The sequence below is a fragment of the Trichosurus vulpecula genome, chromosome 4, assembly GCF_011100635.1.
Source record: "Trichosurus vulpecula isolate mTriVul1 chromosome 4, mTriVul1.pri, whole genome shotgun sequence".
NCBI classification, from domain to species: Eukaryota; Metazoa; Chordata; class Mammalia; order Diprotodontia; family Phalangeridae; genus Trichosurus; species Trichosurus vulpecula.
Genome location: NC_050576.1, coordinates 197,187,379 through 197,211,249, shown reverse-complemented (window position 1 = coordinate 197,211,249; position 23,871 = coordinate 197,187,379). Strand labels below are relative to the sequence as shown.

At 40.8% G+C, this 23,871-nt stretch overlaps 2 protein-coding genes across 2 annotated transcripts in view; one reads left to right on the top strand and one right to left on the bottom strand.

Annotated features, from left to right (window-relative positions):
• The window catches only part of ERN1 (endoplasmic reticulum to nucleus signaling 1), a 133,275-nt gene extending 121,289 nt beyond the window's left edge, over positions 1 to 11,986 (top strand). The window contains exons 18-22 of the mRNA XM_036755920.1: positions 2,345 to 2,492; positions 3,361 to 3,488; positions 6,929 to 7,052; positions 9,227 to 9,294; positions 9,587 to 11,986. Of these exons, the coding sequence (XP_036611815.1) occupies positions 2,345 to 2,492; positions 3,361 to 3,488; positions 6,929 to 7,052; positions 9,227 to 9,294; positions 9,587 to 9,799 (681 nt within the window). The 3' untranslated portion in view covers positions 9,800 to 11,986. The remainder of the gene's footprint in view (positions 1 to 2,344; positions 2,493 to 3,360; positions 3,489 to 6,928; positions 7,053 to 9,226; positions 9,295 to 9,586) is intronic.
• Positions 11,987 to 23,090: 11,104 nt separating this feature from the next.
• Positions 23,091 to 23,420, bottom strand: LOC118846990 (small ubiquitin-related modifier 3-like). Its single transcript, XM_036755644.1, has one exon. It carries the CDS (start codon positions 23,418 to 23,420, stop codon positions 23,091 to 23,093), a length of 330 nt encoding a protein of 109 aa, XP_036611539.1.
• Between the last annotated feature and the right edge of the window lie 451 nt (positions 23,421 to 23,871).

Genomic DNA, 23,871 nt, shown 5'->3' with positions numbered 1-23,871 from the left:
AAGTTTGACTTACTGATTTCTTGCCCCCTACTCATACTGCTTCACAGTACTTTATAATTAAAGGGGAAGAAGGTTTTAGAATTTTAGGAAGTAGATTTGGTGACTGTGCACATAGTTTTTTCATGATGATTATAGCTGCTGAAAGGTAAAAGAGGGGAGGGATGGGGTCCAAAAGTACCCAACCTACAATAAAAGAAACTGAGGCAGAGCTCCAAGCCAACATTACTCTGTTAAAGGGTCTAGGGCCCCCTCTAATGAAGTGAACCGCAGATCTTCCCCATGATCTGAGATGCCCCCTTCTTCCAGGGCCTTAGTTTTGTAGCAATTGATACCCAGATGATACAGAGTCTTATTGGCTGATAGATCTTGGCCTTGATCCTCCAGGAGGGTCTGCACGAAATACAGAATCTCATTGGTTGACAAAGGAGTGGATGAGCAGAGCTTGACAGGCCTGTCTTGACCTCTCAGGAGGTCCCACTGAGCCAAAAAACAGACCCATGGGCTGGGCTGATAAACAGGTGTCAAAACATCTACATGGGCCAGCGGGCTGATAGACAGGCAGGTCACGGGCTGGCAGGCAGGGTCACTTGTTGGCCAAGTGTTCGTGGCCATCTCCCCATGTTGGGCAATAGAGGGGTGACGAGGGATGGAGGGGCAACAAAAATAGCTGGGGGACTTTCCATGTCATTGAGTCACCTCTGCCACACTGGGCTTGGTCACCATAACAAGGCAAAAACAAGGGTGGAGGTCATCTAGTGAGCTTCCTGTGATTAAGCAAGTGAGCTTACAGTCTGCAGTTCACAGCTCTGGGGCCTAATATACAGAACTTATTATCACTACCCCTATGGATTCATATCAAACTGATTAATACTGATTAGAATAAAGCAGGGGTCCAATCAATCATGTATCACAGAGGGGAAGAAGGATTAGGATTCCTCCTTTTCTCAATCACCCATTCAGCTCAGCCTAATGAAAAAGCATTAGATTTGGCATCAGAAGACCTAAGTTCAAATCCCAACGAGTCTGTGTGACCTTGAACCAATCACTTCCCTTTTCTGGGCTTCGGTTTCCTCATCTTTAGGATGGATGAGATGATCTCTGTGGTTTTGTGATCCCCTGAAGAACAAATAGGGCAGCTAGGTGGCACAGTAGATAGAGCCCCAGGCCTGGCTGGAGCCAGGAAGAGGCTTCTTCCTGATTTCAAACCTGGCCTCAGACATTTACTAGCTGTGTGACCCTGGACAAATCGCTTAATGGCTCTCACCCTTAGTTTCCTCCTCTGTAAAGTGGGGATAATAATAGCACTGGGCCTGCAGTCAGGAAGACCTGAGTTCAGATCTGCCTCAGACACTAGCTAGCAGGGTGACCCTGGGCAAGTCACTTCACCTTCTGCCTCAGTTTCCTTATCTGTAAAATGGGAATAATAATTAATAATAATAGCAACTACTGCCCAGAGTTATCATGAGGATCCGATGAGATAGTATCTGTAAAGCACTTAGCACATGCCTGGCATACAATAGGTGCTATATAAATGCTTATTCCCCTTCCTTTCCCTCTAAACGATGAGTAACAACACAAATTTGTTAAGTGTCTAATGTAATGTATGTAGAGTCCTCATTCATGAGAGAGACAAGATGAGATGACATTCCTCCCCTCATGGAGCTTAAAATCTCATAGAGGAATAAGATGCCAATACATATAACTGCAATGTGCAATATGATATGATAAATGCATTGGAAATTTACAAGATCAAATACTATGTGAGATTATAGTAAAAATACGTGTGTGTACATGTATACATATACATACATACACATACTGGGTGTGTACATATACTGTGTGTGCACATATACATGCATGTATACATACAAACTGTGTACATGTACACATAGACATACTGTGTGTATATATAAATGCATGTATACATGTACACTGTGTGTACATATATACATATACATACATATATGCTGTGCGTGTGTGTGTGTGTGTGTGTGTGTGTGTGTGTGTGTGTGTGTGTGTGTAAAATGTTTTAAGGTTTAAAAGGACTATATATGCATTATCTCATTTGGTTGTGAGAAGGAAGACAATTTTGCAAATGAAGAGGCCCAGGGAGGAAATTTCTGGAAGAAACGGCACTTGTTTGAGCTGGGTAGGAATTTCCTCTGAAGTAGAACATAAGCTCCTGAAGTCAGACTTTCATTTTTGTCTTTGTATCTCTAGCACCTAGCAGAATGCCTGACACCTAGAAGGTGCTGTAAAAATGCTTGTTAAGTGAATGAGTGAATTCTTCCAGCGAAGAGGGTGAGCAACCTGAAGAACTTAAAAGCTCTGTATCCTTTTTCAGACTTACACAGTGGACATTTTCTCTGCGGGTTGTGTCTTTTACTATGTGATATCTGATGGCAACCACCCATTTGGCAAGTCCCTGCAGCGGCAAGCCAACATCCTCCTTGGTGCCTACAGCCTTGACTGTTTGCACCCAGAGAAGCATGGTAAGTCCTGAGAACTGCCGGGGCGTGTGGTGTGTTCAGCTGCCTGGGTGCCCTCTCCACCCACTGAGGAATCATGGTTGGGTACAATGCTCAGAATTGTTCCTGCCACCCTGAGGGTCACCATCTGACCCATCTGTTGTGAGATGCACAAACTTAGAGCTGTCTCCACTCCAAATGTTCACACAGATTGTTTATGCCCAAACTGTGGTAAAGTCTTCCAAGCTCGTATTGGTCTGATCAGCCATTGTTGGACACACTATACCTTGACCTCAACATAGAGCTGTCATTTTGTTCCTATTCAAGAACAAAGAACAACAACCAATCTGTCCCAGCATTCCCTTGAGCAGTCAAGAGTTCTTAAAAATTTTTGTTTCTTGGGCCTCTTTGGGAGTCTAGTGAAGCTCACAGTCCCCTTCTCAAAAGAATGTCTGTAAATGCATAAGACAAAATATATAAGCTGACAAAGGAAGCCAATTAGATTGAAATATAGTTATCAAAATATTAAAAATCAAGTTCAGGAATTCCAGGTTAAGAGCTACTAGCTTTAGTGATCTCTAACAAGTCTTGGTGCTTGTCAAGGGGTCTTTGTTAAACACTTGCTGTGTGCCAGGCACTGGGCTAAGTGCTGTTTAGTGAAATGATAAGAAAGAGAGCTCTCTGGTCCATGGTCTAGCTCAGAATGTATGAGATTGTTGCATCTTTGGACCTGTGTAACCCTTTGTCTGATGACTGAGTTTCTTTTTTCTGATCCCTGAGATTCCTTGGGACTAAAGTCTTTACCTTAGCAGGTGGCATCCATGGGCACTTGAGTCAAGTCGGTTGCTAGTGACCAGTGAGTGATTTGTGGGTTTCTTTTCCTCCCATGTAGAAGACATCGTTGCTCATGAACTAATAGAAAAAATGATTGCTATGGATCCTCAGAAGCGGCCCTCAGCCCAGCACGTGCTGAAACACCCATTCTTCTGGGGCTTAGAAAAGCAGCTGCAGTTTTTTCAGGTATTGTTTTATGTGGATGTACATGCATGTGTGTGTATGTGCATGCGTGCACATGTTTTTAATGTGTTCTAATCTTCCAGAGGAAAATCAAAACACTTAAAAACATTGGAACATTGAAACACAGCTTATAACTGTGGGTCAAAAGCTTTCACTCAGAATATTGGTTTTTTCTATTTGGATCCTCAACCCTTAATTTGATAATTCATTTCAATTCAACATACCTTCATTAAGCACTTTCTGTGTCAGGCTCTGTAATATAGCACATCCTCTGTATCCAAAGGAACCTGTCCTCAAGAAGCTTATATTCTACTGGGGGCAGCAACATGTATACAGGTATGCACAGAATAAATAAAAAGTAATTTTATTGGGGAGGGGGGAGGAAATCACCAACAATATGAGACTAAGGAAGGTCTCATGTGGCACTTGAGCTGAGTCGTGAAGGAAAGTATGAGCTTGCAAGAGACAGAAGTGAGGAAGAAGAGTATTCCAGGCTTGGGACAGCCAATGCAAAGATACACAGACTGGAGGTGTTATGTCATGGACGAAAACATCAAACAAGTCACCTCCTAGTTTTGTGATCCTGGGCAAATCACCGGACCTTGCTAAACCTCATTTTGCTCATGTGTAAATGGGGATGATAATAGCACCTTCCTCACCAGGGTATCGTGAGGATCAAATGGGAGGAAATATGGAAGGTGCTTTGCGGATCTTAAAGTGAGATATATATATATATGTATATATATGTATATATATACACATATATATACATATACATATATATAAACATTATTATATGTTATATGTTTATTATATGTTATTAACATATTATATATAGTATAATATATTACATAAGATAATATATTATTTTATAGAAATTTTTATATATTTTATAAAATATTTTGTTTTATTATATATTGTTATATATTGTATCATAATATTTTATCATAAAAGCACTGGAGCTTATTGAGTAGAAGGACTGAGATCCTTAGACCCATGTTTTAGGAAAATCACTGGAAACTGTGTGGAAACTAGATTAGAGAGGGGAAAGACTTAAGGAGAATAATTAGGAGGCTGCTTACAGTAGTTGAGGCCTGGAGATGATAATGGTCCAAACCAAGACAGTGACTCTAAGGATAATGGAATTGGGGATGGATGTGAGAGATGTTGTAGAGGTAGAGGCGGCAGGTTGGTAAATGATGGGACATGTGGGGAGCGGGAAGTAAAGAGACCAGGATAGTGCTGAGAGGTTGCAGACCTTTAAGCCTGGAGGGATGGTGGTACCCTCAGCAGAAAGAGGGAAGGCTGGAAGAGGGGTGGGCTGTGGTAGGGAATGTCAAGTGACAGGTTGTGTTTTGGACATGAGTTTATTTTCTCCCAGAGGCAACAGGGGGCCACTGAAACTTGGGAACCTTTGCAGTGAAAACAGGGGTGAGGGAATCATGGTGTAGCTCTGGTATACAGTGAGTGCTTTTGCCAGGAGAACTGAAGGTACTGCGGTTTATTGAGTAGGAGAAGTAAAATCATTTGTGTGTGTGTGTGCGCACGCGCGCGCGCATACACATACATACATATATATATATATAATTATATTATGCTGTATATGTGTATGTGTGGGTGTGTATATGCATATATAAATATTTACATGTATTATGTAAATGCTGTGTTATAAATTACATTCCATGTGTATGTCTATATGAATGAATTTCTTTGGGGGTGTATACACACATAAAAAATTCTTAATATCATAGAATTTCAAGCTGAAAAAAAAAACACCGTATAGATTACCTAGCCCAACCACCTCATTTTGTTTTTATTGTATCTTTTTATGACCTTTTAAGGTTTTTTTCTTTCCCATTTTTCTTTATTCTGAACTTTACAAACATTATCTAAAGTAAGTACTTTACTATACATAATAGGAGATATACACAATATACACAATAGAATAGGAGTGGGTTTTATGTGAAACTGTGAATATTATGTGTGTACCTTGCTTTTCTTTTCAAGTGAGTAACAAATTCAACACCGCAGAGTTGTTTTGACTTGAATTTTTCTAATTATTAATGATTTGCAGTATTTTTCATCTGCTTATTAATAGCTTAGATTCCTCCCTTTTAAAACTGCCTATTCATATCCTTTGACCAAACTTGGAGAATGGCTCTTAAGTTTTAAAAGCTTGAATCAACTCCTTATATAGCCAGCGTATGAGATCTCTATCAAAGAAACTATCTGCAAAGATTTTTTTTCCTCATTCAACTGTTTCCTTTCTAATTGTAACTGTACTAGTTTTGTTTGTACAAAAACTTTTAAATCTTATGTAGTTAAAATTGTCTGTTTTATCTTTTGTAATCCCTTCTCTCATTTATTTGACCGTGAACTTTTACCCTATCCATAGATCTGAAAGGTATTTTCCTTCTCGTGCCTTTAATTTGTCTATGATCTGATCTTTTATATCTAAAGCCTCTATCCATTCAGAGTTTGTCTTGAGGGAGCTGTTGGTCTTTACCTGACTTCTGCCAATTGATTTCTGGTTTTCCCAGAAGTTTTTGTTGAATCATGAGGTCTTAACCCAGAGCTGAAGACTTTGGGGATATCAGATCCTCTGCAAATGTTCATTTGCTGCTGTTGAACATCCTCTCTTATTTTTAACCAGTACCAAACAGTTCTGATGAAATCATATAGTTCTTTCATGTCTTAAACAAATACTTAATGCATTCTGTAATGATTTGGATTGGAATTACTATTCCTATCTCTTCCTGTTGCAAACCGTCTCCTTTTACATATTAGGAAACTGAGACCTAGAGAGATGAGGCAAGTAATTCAAACTAGTAAGTAGTTGAGCCAAAATTTTAAACCAAGCCTCCCACTTCCAAGTCCAGTATTTTATTTCATTTTTTTTGAAGGCAGTCAGGGTTAAGTGACCCGCCCAGGGTCACACAGCTTGAAAAGCGTCAAGTGTCTGAGGCCGGATTTAAACTCAGGTCCTCCTGACTCCAGGGCTGGTGCTCTATCTACTGTACCATCCAGCTGCCCCCAAGTCCAATATTCTTCTTGCCACTACAATATAGCCAGAAGCAGAAAGCAGCAAGTATACAATGCACAGATTCTGCTTACTATCATAGACTAAAAGCTAGGACCTTAGAGATCATAAAGCTTAACTCTCAGTTTATAGTTGAGGATACCGAGGCCCCATGAGTCCAAGTGACTTACCCAAGGTCACACAGATAGTAGTCGACAGAACTGAGATTTGAACCCTGTTCCTCTTAACTACAAATCCTCAGTACCCCTTTGCTTCTTCTTCTGAGCCAAACAGGACCATTCTTGGGACAGAACTCACTCACTCAGGGTGTTCTCGTCATTCTGTGACTCGATATGCCCATCTTCATTCTCCACATATCAGAAAACCTATCCTTCACCGTGTTGTCTCTTTGATTCTCTTACAGGACGTGAGTGACCGGATCGAGAAGGAGGCCTTAGATGGTCCCATAGTGAAGCAATTAGAAAAAGGAGGGAGAAGAGTGGTCAAAATGGACTGGAGGGAAAACATTACTGTTCCGCTCCAGACAGGTAATGCCTTACAAATATTCCTTCATTTGATCTTCGCAAGAACCTGAGAAGGTAGATGTTATTTTTATCCCTGTGGTTAAGTGATTTTCCCAGGGTCATGCAGCTATAGTATCTGAGGCCAGGTTTGAACTTTGGCCCATTATGTTAGGGGGCAGCTAGGTGGCACGGTAGATACAGCCCTGAGCTTGGAGTTGGGAAGACCGGAGTTCAAATTTGTCCTCAGACACTTAATAGCTGTGTGGCCCTGAGCAAGTCGCTTCACCCTGTTTGCCTCAGTTTCCTCATCTGTAAATTGAGCAGGAGAAGGAAATGGCAAACCACTCCAATATCTTTGCCAAGAAGACCTCATATGGGGTCACGAAGAGTTGGATATGACTGAAAACGACTATTCAACAGCCATTACATTTAGAAACCACAGTTTGTTCAGCCATTGCCCAAAGGATGAGCAACCACTCTTTCTAGTTCTTTGACACTACAACAAAAGGTCGCTAAAAAATTTCATGTGTCTGTGGAACTTTTCCTTATTAATTAAATGATGTTAACTTCAGAGGGGATGGCACTAGTAGCTGGGAAACACCTCCAGGAGATAGCAGCACTTGAACAGTCTTGGATGAATACCTGTAAAGGCCCAAGATAAGTAGAAAAAGGAGAAAGGTTGGGATGCTGAAGAAAGAGGCCACTTTCTTCCTCTTCACCTGTGTCAACTCGGCTTTATTACTTGGTTTATCCAGTTGATATACCTGGAGACCCACAAAAAGACAGCTGGTTATCTGGGGCGAGCGAAAACATGATTTAGGATCATACTGCTCTCTAGTTTCTCCTTTATTGGTGATTTGGAACATTCTTTCATATGGCTATTGATCAATTTCTCCTTTTGAAAAACTGGCCATTCTAGCCTTTGATCCGTTGGGAAATGGCTCTCATTCTTATATATTGGTATCAGTTCCTTCTGTGTCTTTGATCTTATACATTTGCTATAAAGGCTTTTCTCAATTAGCTGTTTTTCTTTTAATTATAGAAGCTTTCATTTTGTTCTTGTAAAAGCTTTTCAATATTATATAATCAAAACCATCCATTTTATCTTCTATAATCATCTCTATTCCCTTGTTTAATTAAGAATTTCACACCTTCCCATAATTGTGCAAACTGTCACCTCCCATTTTCTTCTAATTTTTTTATGATGTAATATTTAGGCTGTGAATCAGTTTTAGAGGTTATGTTGTGTATAGAGTATAAGATATTGTGTTTAAACCTAATTTCTGCCCAACTGATTTCCAGGTTTTCCAGTTTCCATATTTTGTATACACTGATAATGAACATCCTTGGGTTTATTGAACACTAGGTCTTAATTAGATGCCTCTAGGTCTTGTTTACTTAGTCTGTTCCATCAAGTAACTTTTCTCTTTTTAACCAGTATCAAGTAGTTTTGCTGATTCTTGCTACATAGCATAATCCGATATCTGGCTATGCTAGGCCTCCCTCATTGCTACTTTTAAAAAATTATTTCCTTTGAGATTCTTAACCTTTTGTTTCTCTAGATGGACTTTATTACTATTTTGTCTAGTTGTATAAAATACTCCCTTGGTAGTTAGATTGATAGAGCGCTAAATTTAGGTAAATAAATTAGGTAGTATTGTCATTTTTATTATATTGGCACAACCCAACTATGTTCACTGAATATTCCTCCAATTACTCGTCTTCCTTTGTTTCTGTAAAAAGTATTTTGTCATTATAGTCATGTGAGTCCTGAGTGTGTCCTGGTAGGTGGACTCCTAGATGTTTTGTGCATTTTACCATTAATTTGAATGAAACTTACTTTCTTCTGCAGGATTTTGTAGGTAATATTCAGAAAGACTGACTTGTAGGAGTTTGTTCATATAATACTATTTTACTAAAGTGACTAATTACTTTGATTAATTTTTCTTTTGATCTCTGGTATTCTTTAAGAAACCCATCATGATGTTTACAAATAGAGGCACTTTTGCCCCTTCTTTGACTGGGCTTATTTCTTCAGTTTCTTTTTCTTGTCTTAGTAAATAATAAAGAGTGATGACAGTGGACAGTGCTTTACCTCAGTCTTATATCTCCTCATCACAAATCATACTAGCTCTTAGTTTTTAATAGTTTTTCATATATTAAGCTTGTTTTCACATTATGTCTTTTTCCTTTTCCAGATCTTCGAAAATTCAGAACCTATAAAGGAGGTTCTGTAAGAGATCTTCTCCGTGCTATGAGAAATAAGGTAAAGGGTTTGCAAGGGCAGGGATGTCCAGATTGAAGGAAGTAGACAGAGGCCCCTCCTCTTCCCAGATTGCATGTTGGCACCAGTGGGCCTGCTGAATCCTTGCTTTGCCTGGCTAAGGAAAGCGATTATTGCCTTCACTAAACTACCATTTTCTCCAATAGGATTAAAACACCTAACTAAGGCATCATAGGGCAGGATTCTCTGATGCTTGTGTACTTAGCAATCAAATTCAATGGAACTCCCAATCACCAAAACCAAACAGTTCTGTCTTTCTGTGTTTTCTCTGCAGAAGCACCACTACCGGGAGCTCCCTGAGGCTGTGCAGGAGACACTGGGCTCTATCCCTGATGATTTTGTCCGTTATTTCACATCACGGTTCCCCCACCTCCTCTCCCACACCTACCGAGCCATGGAACTATGTAGCCAGGAGAGGCTCTTTCAGCCTTACTATTTCCAAGAGGCCACAGAACTGGGCCCCACAGTGACAAACGATGGCCTCTGAAAAAGGGATGTCCTCTCTATTCCCAATAGAGGGGCCAATGTGAGGACTAAGGGATTGGCCTTTGTGACCCAGCATTTGGAATCCCTTTGGCTCAGATAGCCATGAGAGGGAAGCTGTGCTTCTGATACTAAGTGCCTTGGACTGCCTGCCCTGTTCTGCAACCAGAGCAGGGGGATGCTAAACCCTTGGAAGTGGAAGAAATGGCTTCTTAAAACCAAAGGGAAATCGAGAGGATCAAGGCTGCTGGGGCCCTTTGTCTATCAGGGCTCCCTATGTAAAATGGGCAAGGGTCATGAGGCCTTGAAAGAGGCTGCATCTGCCTTCATCTTTCTGCTGGAGAAACCTCTTTTGGACTTTGGGGTTCTTGTTCATCTGCTATTTGTGGTTGATATATAGGACTTTGGAAGGTCCCAAGAAGGGAGAAAAGAGGTTGTGGGAGTAAAGAATCCAAAGGTCTATTCATCCAACAGGAGTTAACAGCATCTCCTTCCTTTTATCAGCCAGGTTTGATTTTGCGCTACCAGGCTGACTCCCCTGCAAGACAGTGGGGCTGGAGAGGAACAAGGGCGGAACTAGGACCAATGGGTTTCTACCCATGGATTGGGTAGAGTGAAGTAGATTTCTGCTTTCTTGAAGGAAAAATTTCCCAACAATTTGAACTATCCTAAAATAGACAGGGAGAGAGGGGATTCCTGGTCATGTACTGATCAAGTTAGATGACCTGTGAGGTTCCTTCAAACTTTGAGGTTCTTTGAGGATTGAGGAAGACTCCAGTATTCAAGTGTTATCAAGATGGAGGTTTTATGATGTCCTTGAAGCCAGGAGGCATCAAGTAAATCCTTTATCCATTGAGCACATCCTAGAAACTCATTATGAAGTGCCTGTTTTAAACATTGGCCAAATGTCTTCTGAGAGGCAGTGAGTATAAGGAACTGTTAGGAACTGATTGACTCTATATCGGAGGTGGAGGTAGATCACTAGAAGAGGGGTGGTGATGGAATGAGAGATCTCTACTGGTGTCAGAAACAAACAAAATACATATCTGGGTCTAAGTACACAATAGTTTCCACCTTGGTTTCAATCCTAAAAATTTAAGTCAAGGTATAAGGAAACAATTTAGAAGAAATTATTTGTTTGCACCAGCCAGAGTAAGGTACAAGGAGGTACCTGAACTCCTGTGTCAAATCAGGGGATTTGTTCTATATGACCCCTAAAATCTTCTACAGCTCCGATATTCTGAGTCTCACCAGAAAGAAGGAAGGGAGTGTATCTTGGGAACCCCAGTTAGAGCAGGGCAAATTCTCATGTTAACTGTAGTCCTATTTGCTATTTTTTGGTTCAAACATTCTTAAGCCTAGCCCTGTAATTAATGGCAAAACTTTTTATTGGTTTATTTTTTTTTCCTGACATAAGCAATAAAACTTGATGCTGTGTGCAGCAGGGAACCTGGGGACAGCTCATGCTTGGTGCCTGCTCTTTAGCGGATTTCTCTGCAGTATTCCTTTTCAATGTCCTCAAAGCTGTGACTGAAAAAAAATCCCTTCATACCTGAGAAGCATTAACATGTTCTGACATAGAACTTGTGTGGTATTCTTTTGCAATTATCTATTTATTTTATATGTATTTATTTAATTTTTACCCTGAAATTGTAACTGGTTAAAGTGTGAGGGCCACAGGCAAATTTGTGCTGTTACACTGCTAACTGTTTTTAAACTGGAAAAGGAAGAAATGCTTATTGTGTCTTTTGGTGGAGTGGATGAGTCGTAATTTTTTTTTAGAAGGGCAGATTACTTGATGGGGTAAAATTTTAAAGTCTTATGTGATTTTTTTTTTGTTTAAAGAAATAAAATTCTGCGCCACTCTGTCTTATTTGCTAAATGGATGGTTAATTGATGGAATGTTGTGTGTTCATTGTTTATCACAGTCCTTTCTCTGGAGTGTAAATTCCTGTTTTAGCTTTATATTTTTATAAGAGCCATTATCAATGTCAAAAGCCAATATTGTGCAAATCTTTTGTGTATTTTTAAAGCTTGGTGATTCAGGGGTCATTACATAAAGCAAACTGCATATTTTTATACCTCTCTGGTACAGTTCTTTTATAATTCTGCATATCGATGTTGATGAGATGATGACAATGATGACAACTTGTACTCAAGCAAACTTCAAATAAAAATAGATTTAGATTTGGAGGTTTGGTTTCTTCTCTTTGGAGACCTGTGTCTTGTGAACTCTCTTCTCCATCATGGGAGTTCTTTTTGTTCTTTTTTTGCAGGTGGGGAGGCAGGGCAATTGGGGTTAAGTGACTTTCCCAAGGTCACACAGCTAGTAAGTGTGTCAAGCGTCTGAGGTCAGATTTGAACTCAGGTCCTCCTGACTTCAGGGCCGGTGCTGTACTCACTGCGCCACTACCTAGCTGCCCCGAGTTCTTTTTTTCTAAAGAGGTAGGCTAGTATAATGAAAAGACTGCTGGACTTGAAGTCAAAAGTCCCAGCTCTTTTTTTTACCATCTGAGTGATAGCGGATCAGTCACATAATGTTTCTGGGTCTCAGTTTCTAAATCTATTGTTTAGTTGTTTCGCATTCATTTCCTACACTTAGTGACCCCATTTGGGGATTTCTTGGCAAAGATACTAGAGTGGTTTGCCATTTCCTTCTCCAAATCATTTTACACATGAGGAAACTGAAGCAGACAGGGTTAAGTGACTTGCCCAGGGTCACGCAGCTGCTAGTAAGTATACGAGGCTGGATTGAACTTGGGCCTTCCTGATTCCAGGCCCAGCACAATATCCACTGTGTCACCTAGCTGCCCATCTCTGTGACTTTCCATTAACTGTCCCCTGTACCTGGAAAGCACTGTCTTATCATCTTTGCTTCTCACAATCTCTGGTGTCCTTCAAGATTCAGTTCAAGTACTGTATTCTATATCAGAGGTTTCAAACACAGCCCACGACACTCCCAAGTGCAGCCCAAATCAAGTTAAAGTCTAATTGGGGCATATTAAACAAAATAAGGAAAAATCAATAAAACAGTTAATATTAATAGATAGTTTCCCAAGTCAATATGTGACCCACCCTTATGTACGGTTTATTGGCCCCAGCTGAATTTGAGTTCGACCCCACTGGTCTAGATGAAGCCTTTCCTGATTCCCCTCAAAGCTGCTAGTGCCCTCCTTCCCCAAGCTACCTTGTAAGTCATTTCTGCTATAACATGACACATGTGTTCCCCAAAAAGCACCAAGCTATGCAAGATCACAGAACAAAAAAACTACAGGGCTTATGGGGAAAATGAGGTTAGTGCCACAATGTCCCAGAATTTTATCAATGTCATTCAGATATGTAGGTATACACATATATACACATACATACACACATATGTGTATATATATATATATACACACACACACACACATATGTATATATATGTGTGTGTGTATGAACTTTAAAATGGTCATACAGTTTTATACATGTTAAATGGTTAAGAAATACACAAATACTACAATAAATAGTGGTAGTGTCTGTGGCCTTGGGCTGTCTGGAGCCTTAGTCTCTTGCTCAGCCTGCTCCTTGTTCCACTAGCCTGGCTGGCAAAGTCTGCCCGTTGGGCAGGCTGCAACTCCAGGAAGGAAAGGATGGTTCAGATCAGCCCTCCATCTCTGCCCCCGGCTCCTACTGCACTAGGAAATAAATAATAAATTTTGGCATTTTACTTTGGAAAAAACCTGAATTTTGCTCGTGGAAGTGGGCACCAGAGGGCTTGCAGCTTGTGGAGTTATAGTGAAGGTACCATTTTTTGCATTCTCACTTTCTCTCAGAAGAAATTGTGTAGAAGCAAACCCGGAATTCGTGTTCTGCTTAAAATGTGCCCTATTACATCGATCGCATTGGAACAAATTTGCATTTTTGCAACATTATAGCATAACTGACTATACTCATTTTGAGCACGTGTATATGTTATATTTGTCCCAGTGAGTCCCAAAAGTCTTATGGTAATTTCAGTCTTAGTGCTATTAAAGTTTAAAACCTCACTAAGACTTTGGGGACACCAATAGATGACTAGATAGCCAGATTTGCCAGCTAGATATAGATGTTAGGCAGATAGATAAATAGATAGATAGATGATGGACAGATGGATGGATAATAGACCTCATATTTGTACATGTTGTCTCTACATCATTCCTTTAGAAGGTAAGCTCCCTGAGGGCAGGGACTATTTTACCTTTATCCCTTGATCGCCTATACTTAGCACAGAGCCTGACACCATAGTAGGCACCTAATACATCCCGATCGATTGATGGTTCCATAAAATACCTGTAGCCCCTACTCTGCAGTGGTGTTGTGACGTTTTTAAGTGCTTCGCAAATGCTAAAGCTCAACTAATAATTTCTAGAATCTGACAGCCTAGGGAGGAAAGCATATTTAGCTTGGACCCTGGCCAGGTATGAGGTCTGAAACATATCACACTGAGCTAGGGTTTGGTTAGGTATTAAAATTAAATAATAGCAGCAGAGGCTAGAACAAGAAAGGAAGGAGGATCTAGTAGAGGGAGCCAGGTAAAAGAGGTCATACTTTACCTCCACCGGGACCTTAATGTTACTTAGTAATCCTTTTACTCCTCTCTAGTTGGGTCCCCCAAAGGGCAGCCAGGTGGCTCAGTAAAGAGAGTGCCAGGCCTGGAGTCATCTTCCTAAAGTTAAATCTGGCCTCAGACACTTACTAGCTGCGTGACCTGGGCAAGTCACTTAACCCTGTTTGCCTCAGTTTCCCCATCTGTAAAATGATCTGGAGAAGGAAATGGCAAACTACTCCAGTATCTCTGTCAAGAAAACCCCAAGTGGGGTCATGAAGTGTCCAATACAACTGAAACAACACAACAACAAAAGTTGGGTCCCCAGGGCATTCTCACAGCAACTCTTCCTAATTTTTTCTATTCTTTTCAAGGTGTTAGCCTTCTTCTTTATTCTCAGATTATCTCATCTATTTCATGGAGATTGCAAACTCTTTAAGGGCAGAAAGTATGTTGCTTTTTATCTTGGTACCTTTTGCTATGCAAAGTGTTTAATGTGAGTTTATTGAATTTATTAATATAGAGATCCTCTGACTTGAGCTCCCTCAGCTTCGCTTCTCTTCACCTCAATATTTCTTTGGATTTTTTTTTTTCTTCCAGGGTGAGAGGGAATATGGTATAGTGGATAGAGAGCTGGCCTTGGAGTCAAAAAGACGTGAAGCATACTGGTTGCGTGGTCATGGACAAATCAATTCTCCTCTCAGTGCCCCCAAACAACTTTGTAAGACCCCTAAGATACACCTGAGAACCATTTTATCACAATTATAAAACACTTTCCAGAAATACAGACTAAATAATTAGAGAGATATTTGCTGCTCATGGATAGGTTGAGCCAACACAATAATAATGACAAAGTGCCATATCAATCAAACTACCACACCCAGCTAGTAAGTGCCTGAGGCCAGATTTGAACTCATGAAGATGAGTCTTCCTGATTCCAGGCCCAATGCTCTATCTACTACACCACCTAGCTGCCCTAGTTCGGATGTTACACAAATTATTTTCAAAAATAGAAACAGAACACATTTTACTAAATGCCTTCTATGAAACAAATATGGTCCTGATATCTAAATCACTGAAAGACAAGAAGAGAACGAAAACTACATACCAATATCACTAACAAGTATTGTCACAAAAATATTGAATAAAACACTAGTGAAAAAACTATAGAATATATGAAAAAGATTATTCACCATAACCAGCTTTGATTTAAGCCAAAAATTAGGGGATGGCTCAACATTAGAAAAATTATAAGAATGATAGGCTATATTAGTAACAAAATAATAAAAAATATGAGTACATCAAAAGATGCTACCAAAAAATTGTTTGACAAGTCACAGCACTCATTTATTTTTTTTAAAAGCATTGGTTGTTTGTTGTTGTCCTTCATGCATGAAGAGGACCAAAATGACTTCAATATGTTGGAGTCAAGGTACAGTGTATCCAGTTGTAGCTGATCAGATCAGTATGAGCTTCAAGGCTATATCACAGATTGGACATAAATAATCCATATGAAAATTTGGAGTAGTGATGGCTCTAAATTTGTGTGTCTCACATTTCTTTTGAGCTACTGCAATTCTGCTTTGCTCATAGAGCACCTTCTGATGAGGGCACACCGTGCTGGGTGGTCCTGTGCCAGTGTCTCCCATGTCACACAATTAATTCCAAAGTTCTTCAGAGAGACTTTGAGATGTCCTCATATCATTTCTTCTGACCTCCAGGTGAACACTTGCGTCTTGTCAATTCTCCATAGAATACTCTTTTAGGCAAACGTATGTTTGGCATTCAAACAATGTGGCCAGCCCACTGGATTTTCACTCTCTGCAGCAGAGTTTGAATGCTTGGCACTTTAGTTTAAGAAAGGACCTCAGTGTCTGGTATCTTATCCTGCCACGTGATCTTCAGAATCTTCTTCCTAAGACAATTCAAATGGAAGCAATTCAGTTTCCTGGCATGGTTCTGGTAGACTGTCCAGGCTTTACAGACATACAACAATGAGGCCAACAGTTGTGTAGACCTTCAGTTTGGTAGTCAGTCTCATACGTCTTATTTCCCACTTTTTCCCTCAGAGCCTCCAAACACTGAGCTAGCTCTGGCAATGCATGCATCAACCTCATCATCTATGGGGATATCCTTGGAAAGTATACTGGCAAGTATATGAACTTATCCATAGCATTTAAGATCTTAAAAAGCATAGAAAGTAATAGATCTTTTCTTAATATGATTAACCATATTTATCTAAAAGCAAAAACTAGCATTGTTTATAATGGAGAAACATAGAGGCAGTATCTATATCTGTGGCAAAGGAGTGATGTTTTTTTGTAATCCCATTATATGTCAGGCTATTATTTGATATAATTCTGGAAATGCCTGCTATAGCAATAAGACAAAAAAAAATTAAGGCATAGGCTGTAGGTGGCACTGAGGAGCTACACAGGGTTAGCTATCAGTCACCCACTGAGGTCAGCATATCTCTTGAGCATGCTCATACAACTTTTTCCCTCCCCCTTCCTGTGGTCTGACTGCTGACCCTGCTTTGGAACATGACTTTTGCTTTCCAAGGAACTCATTCCCCATCCCTTTGCAGGGTGTGACTTGCTTTTCAAAGGTCAGTGAGGCAAATGGATACTGCCAAAACCATGAAAAGTGAAGAGAAAAATTATTGCACCATAATCCCTTCATAGCTTGCTTTCCTAACCAGCTCATGATTTTCTTTCTAGAGCTTTCTGAATTCTGACTTCATTACTAAGCTTATATTACTTGATACCAACCTCTTTCCTTTGCCCGGTATCTACCGTCTCTATGGGAGACACTTTTTTTCTTTTTCTTTTTCCCATTTTTTAATTAATTAACTTTATTTTTCCCCAGTGACATGTAAAAACAATTTTAACATTCTTTTTTTTTAAATTTTGGGTTCCAAATTCTCTTCCTCCCTCCCTCCCTCCCCCCCTCTTCTACTGAGAAGGCAAGTAATTTTATACACATGCAGTCATGTAAAACATATTTTTATGTAAGTCATGCTGTGAAAGAAAACACAGACAAAAAAAAAAACAAGAAAAATAAAGAAAGTAAAGAAAAAAGTATGCTTCATTCTGCATTCAGACTCCATCCATTCTTTCTCTGGAGATGAATAGCATTTTTCATCATAAGTCCTTCAGAACTGTCTTGGATAACTGCATTACTGAAAACAGCTAAGTTATTCACAGTAGATCAGCATACAATATTGCTGTTACTGTATACAATGTTCTTCTGGTTCTGCTCATTTCACTTTACATCAGTTCATGTAAGTCTTTCCAGGATTTTCTGAGAGCATCCTGCTTATCGTTACTTATAGCACAATAGTATTCTATCACAATCATATACAATAACTTGTTCAGTCATTCTCCAATCAATGGACATTCTCTCAATGTTCAATTCTTTGCCATGTGGGAGAGACTATTAAAGCTTGTGTTATACCTATGTCAAAGTTTTCCAGATGTTCTTATTCTCATGTTACATTGTACTAATTGTATTGAGGATTGAATAAAAATGGCATCGTGACTCATGGAGGGTTTAAATAAGGGAAGGGTGATACAGATATGGAGAATGGGGTGATTGGAGGGCCAAATTATAGTAGCATGGTAACCTGTGATGGCCCTTTTGGTGGCATATGGAAAGTCCTCTCACTGAGACGGAAAGGGATTAGCCTAATAGGTACGAAAGGAAGTTAACATGGAGGATAATGATAATACAAGTAGGACTATCCCAAGATTTCTGTTAATGGTCTTTAAAAAAAACTAGATTGCCAGTTAAGGAAAATAAAAGTAAACTGGCCCAGCACTAAAGACTGGTCTCTTGGTTTTCTAATCTAAAGGCAGAAAGGTAACTGAGAGATTTAGCAACAAGCACAAGTAAAAAAGGGTGAAACTGATAGTCTGTTTGTGGGAAATATGGTCTTTGCCCTAGGTTTTGCAGGAAATATGTTTAATTCTGCTGAATAAAGGAAAGAGGATGGGAACAGGAATGAGGATGAGAATTGAGAGCAATCATTAAGTGTAAGAGAGTTTGGGACTTCTCCTATTACTACTCCCTAGACTCTAGAACATGATTTACTCAACGGGGGAAATAGAGGATGGGCAGGCTTTTACCACAAAGGAACTTGGGAATTTGAGTAAGTTTAAACAGCAACCAGATGACTCATTGAGGGCATGGGCCAAAGGGAGCCACAGCAGAGATCCTCTCTGCATGAGGATTCCATTGACACTTGAGGAGTTTATAGAAGAATGACTTTTGCAAAGCTAGTTAAATAAGCTAGAGGCCCTGGATAGACACCATCCTTTGTCTCTTTTTAAGTGACTAACGTGGAGGTTTGTGTGTACCTGTTTCCATAAAGACGAGTTACTGTTGTGGCTGGTTCTCCCATTTGTAGTTTACAGGGGAGAAGGTAAAATTCCCAAAAGAGATGTGTTTGGTAGGCTGGATCTATGCCCCATGGCCTGTCACTTCCTGTGACCAACCTGAGTTGAGGACAATTACATCTTGCCTTCTGGGTGGAGCTCCACTTCAGTGGTGGGAGGATTCAGCTAGGGGTCTTTTCTGCCACATGTAGTAATAATGTTACTAGCAGTTATTGTGGCGGGTTTAAAATCTCACTTTAATTAAACATACATATATCATTCACTTAGTTCAGGGGAAAAAGTCAGTACCCTGAACTTCAGAGAAAACACAAACAGAAATTACAAGCAGAAATTATATAAACAGAGCAAATAACACAAATCAGCAGACAAGGCTTCTAACTGTCTGTCTATAGCAATACATACATAGTTACCAGAGAGAGAAGCACCAACATCTGGGTTTTCAAAGCCGGGGTGCTCCTTAATGGCTATCCAGAGTCTCATCTGGTCAAATCACATGAACATTCTTCCAGTGAGTAAGCCCCCAAGCAAAATGCTAACCTCAGAGTATATATACTGTTTCCAATCAAGGACTCTTGATTCAATCAAAGATTCTTGATTCAAACAAAGGCAAGACTCAATCAAAGGCATTTGATTGCCTTAGTGCTGAGAAGCACTCCAAAAAGAAATAACAGCAAAAAGTCTCACTTTGCTTGCCATTATACTACACCACCATTCTGGCATGGGCAGACCAGTTGGTGAAATTTGACAAATACAGTTATCAGAGAAAATTAGCCCACTGGGGATGTTGGAAGGAAGCACGACACCCACTTCCCTATGAAGGAAGCCAAAGATTAAGCCTATTGTCACCAGAACAACTGCTGGATTTTCTGCCTCCCATATCATTTTGACACAGCTAGCATTTATGAAGGCTGGAATTGTTTTTTAAAATAATAGCTTCATTATCATGTCCATGACTATAGTGGTTGGGTTTCCCATCTCCTAGAAGCTGTGTCCTCTACAAATCAACACCATCCTAGGAAAGGGGAGGGTTCTCCATTCTAGCTGTTTCTGTGATCCACAACGCAAGAAGACTTACCTGGTAAGGACAGACTCCTTTAAAATATATTCCTGGTTGTCCTTCTCTGGCTCTTGCTTATTCCATCCCCTGCAGTGACTGGTTCAAGGCCCCAGCACCTTCAGTGATCTCCATACATCCTGAGGAAATAGATTAGGTCTTCCTCAAGTGGCAGGTCTCCTTTCCTTTGGGATGGTTCAGACAATCCCTTCCTAGAAAGGGCTTGGGGATCATGGAGTAGAGTGGTTGAGAGGTGCCTTAGCTGGGGTTGAGGGGTGGAAAGGGAAAACATCTCAATAACTATGATGATTCAAACTATTAATATAGAAACGTTTTCCATGGTTGCACATGGATAACCTATTTCAGACTGCTTAACATCGGGGGGAGAGGGGGAAGGGAGAAAGGGAGCAATAGAATTTGGAACTTAAAAATAAAAACATGTTAAAGATTTTTGTTTCCATGTAATTAAAAAAAAGAAAAAGAAAATCATAGGAAAACAAAAAAAATAAAAATACTATCTTCAGTGGAAAAACAGATATTTTTATTTAAGATCTATAGCTAGACAGATGTCACAAATTTGTTTTTTTTTTAATTTAAATTTATTTATTTAACATATTTAGTTTTCAGCATTGATTTTCATAAGAGTTTGAATTACAAATTTTCTCCCCATTTCTACCCTCCCCCCCACTCCAAGATGGCATATATTCTTGTTGCCCTGTTCCCCAGTCAGCCCTCCCTTCTATCACCCCCCTCCCCTCTCATCCCCTTTTCCCTTCCTTTCTTGTAGGGCAAGATAAATTTCTACGCCCCATTGCCTGCATATCTTATTTTCTAGTTGCAGGCAAAAACTTTTTTTTTTGTTTTTGAACATCTGTTTTTAAAACTTTGAGTTCCAAATTCTCTCCCCTCTTCCCTTCTCACCCACCCTCCCTAAGAAGTCAAGCAATTCAACATAGGCCACATGCGTATCATTATGTATAACCCTTCCACAATACTCATGTTGTGAAAGACTAACTATATTTTGTTCCTTCCCAACCCATCCTGCTTTATTGAATTTTCTCCCTTGACCCTGTCCCCTTTCCAAAGTGTTTGTTTTTGATTACCTCCACCCCCATCTGCCCTCCCTTCCATCATCCCCCCCTTTTTTATCTTCCTCCCTCTTCTTTCCTGTGGGGTAAGATACCCAACTGAGTATGTATGGTATTCCCTCCTCAGGCCAAATCTGATGAGAGCAAGGTTCACTCATTCCCCCTCACCTGCCCTCTCCCCTCCTCCCACAGAACTGCTTCCTCTTGCCAGCTTTATGCAAGATAATCCACCCCATTCTATCTCTCCCTATCTCCCTCTCTCAGTATGTTGCTCTCTCATCCCTTAATTTGATTTTATTTCTTTTAGATATCTTCCCTTCATCTTCAACTCACCCTGTGTCTGCTCTCTCTCTTTTATATATATATACATACACATACATATATACATATATATACACATATACATATATACACACAGATATATACATACATACACATTCACTTATATATATACATAAACATATATATACATATATATGCATATTCCCTTCAGCTACCCTAATACTGAGGTCTCATGAATCATACACACCATCTTTCCATGAAGGAATGTAAACAAAACAGTTCAACTTTAGTAAGTCCCTTGCAATTTCTGTTTCTTGATTACCTTTTCATGCTTCTCTTGATTCTTGTGTTTGAAAGTCAAATTTTCTATTCAGTTCTGGTCTTTTCACTGAGAAAGCTTGAAAGTCCTCTATTTTATTGAAAATCCATATTTTGCCTTGGAGCATGATACTCAATTTTGCTGGGTAGGTGATTCTAGGTTTTAATCCTAGCTCCATTGACCTCCAGAATATCGCATTCCAAGCCCTTTGATCTCTTAATGTGGAAGCTGCCAGATCTTAGGTTATTCTGATTTGGTTTCCACAATACTCAAATTGTTTCTTTCTGGCTGCTTGCAGTATTTTCTCCTTGATCTGGGAGCTCTGGAATTTGGCAACAATATTCCTAGGAGATTTCTTTTTGGGATCTATTTGAGGAGGCGATCGATGGATTCTTTCAATTTCTATTTTGCCCCGTGGCTCTAGAATATCAGGGCAGTTCTCCTTATTTCTTGAAAGATGATATCTAGGCTCTTTTTTTGATCATGGCTTTCAGGTAGTCCAATAATTTTTAAATTATCTCTCCTGGAGCTATTTTCCAGGTCACTGGTTTTTCCAAGGAGATATTTCACATTGTCTTCCATTTTTTCATTCCTTTGGTTCTGTTTTATAATATCTTGATTTCTCATCAAGTCACTAGCTGCTTCCACTTGCTCCAATCTAATTTTTAAGGTAGTATTTTCTTCAGTGGTCCATTGGACCTCCTTTTCCATTTGGCTAATTCTGCCTTTCAAGGCATTCTTCTCCTCATTGGCTTTTTGGAGCTCTTTTGCCATGAGTTAATCTTTTTTTTTTTTTTTTTTACCAAACTATATTTATTGTGTACAGTAGTAAAGGACAACAAAGGACATACAAATCAGAGAAGAGACAGGCCTGAGCCCTGTCTCTTGGCGGAAACGCCAAAGGAAGAGTCACCGTCAGTGGTCGGCAGGCAGGTTCACCCGAGCGGAGGCGCCTCGAGATCAAAAAAGGCCACGAGGGGCCGATGGGGCGACTTGGTGGGGCCCCAGGGATCCATCCAGAGGACACACAGGCGGGCCCATCTCTGTCCCACGGACCCTCGCAGGGTGGGGGCAGAGAGGGGAGGAGGGGTTCACCTGCCAGAGCTCTTGGGGCCCTCAAGGTGCCAAGGTCAAGGCCACGCTCCGGCCTGTCCATCCCTACCACCCCTCCCCCATCCACTGCTGCTTCTTTCAAGGGGCCTGGCAGATTGATCAGCAGGAAGGATCCTGATTGAGCTGATGACAACGCACGGGCACCCCCACTCACCCCCCCCCCCCCACTGCCGTGACTAGAGTGGAGTATTTACATGATTAGACGCTGCAGCCGAGAAAGCATCCCAAGCGCAGGAGGCCAGCACCCCGGGCCCCCAAAGCAAAGTGGGGGAGAGAAGGAAGGAAAGAGAGGACAAACAAGCAAGAATCTTTTACTTCAGCAATCTTTTACTTCAACATGCCACATTGGCCCAATTCAAGATGTCGGATCGTCCCGCGGGGATCGTCGGGTGTCGCACAGACTACGTATGGTGAGTCAGAGAGAGAAGAGTTTGGATGCGCGGCCTGTGCCAGGGCAGAAGCACCCCACAATTCCCTATCCCAAGACCGAGGAAGACCCCGGGGGCTCTGGCCCGTGTGCCTCACACGCTCCCCCTGTCTGCTGCTGGAACACATCGATTGTGTCTTCATCCTCCGTCTCCAGCTGTGCAGGGGTATCCGTCTCATTAATTGGTTGTCCATCAGATCTGACTGGAATCTGTCTCATTAACAGGCCGTGTCTCTCACAATACGCCTTCATCAATTTGTTCAGAGGTGTGTGTCGCTTAATTTTGAACTGGACCACTGACCCATCCTGCCTGACTACCTTCAGGTTGATGTGATCGTTCTCGGTTTTCACTCCTTCCTTGGGCTTCTCCTCGGACATGGCTCGCCGGGGTCTCACTCCCTCACTCGCTCGGGGATCGCGGCTGCTCGGGCCGCGCTCTCGCTCGCGCTGCGCTCTCGCTCGCGCTCTCTCTCTCTCTCCGCCCCCTCAGCTCCCCTCGCGCCCCGCCCCAACCTCCCCCCCCCACCCCCCCCACCCCCGCCTCCGGGGATGCGCTTCCCCTAATCTATTTTTTAAGGTGTTGTTTTCTTCAGTGTATTTTTCAGTATTTTTTTGGGTCTCCTTTAGCAAGTCATTGACTTGTTTTTCATGGTTTTCTCGCATCCTTCTCATTTCTCTTCCCAATTTTTCCTCTACTTCTCTAACTTGCTTTTCCAAATCCTTTTTGAGCTCTTTCATAGCCTGGGACCAGTTCATGTTTTTCTTGGAGGCTTTGGTTGTAGGCTCTTGCACTTTGTTGACTTCTTTAGGCTGTATGTTTTGGTCTTCT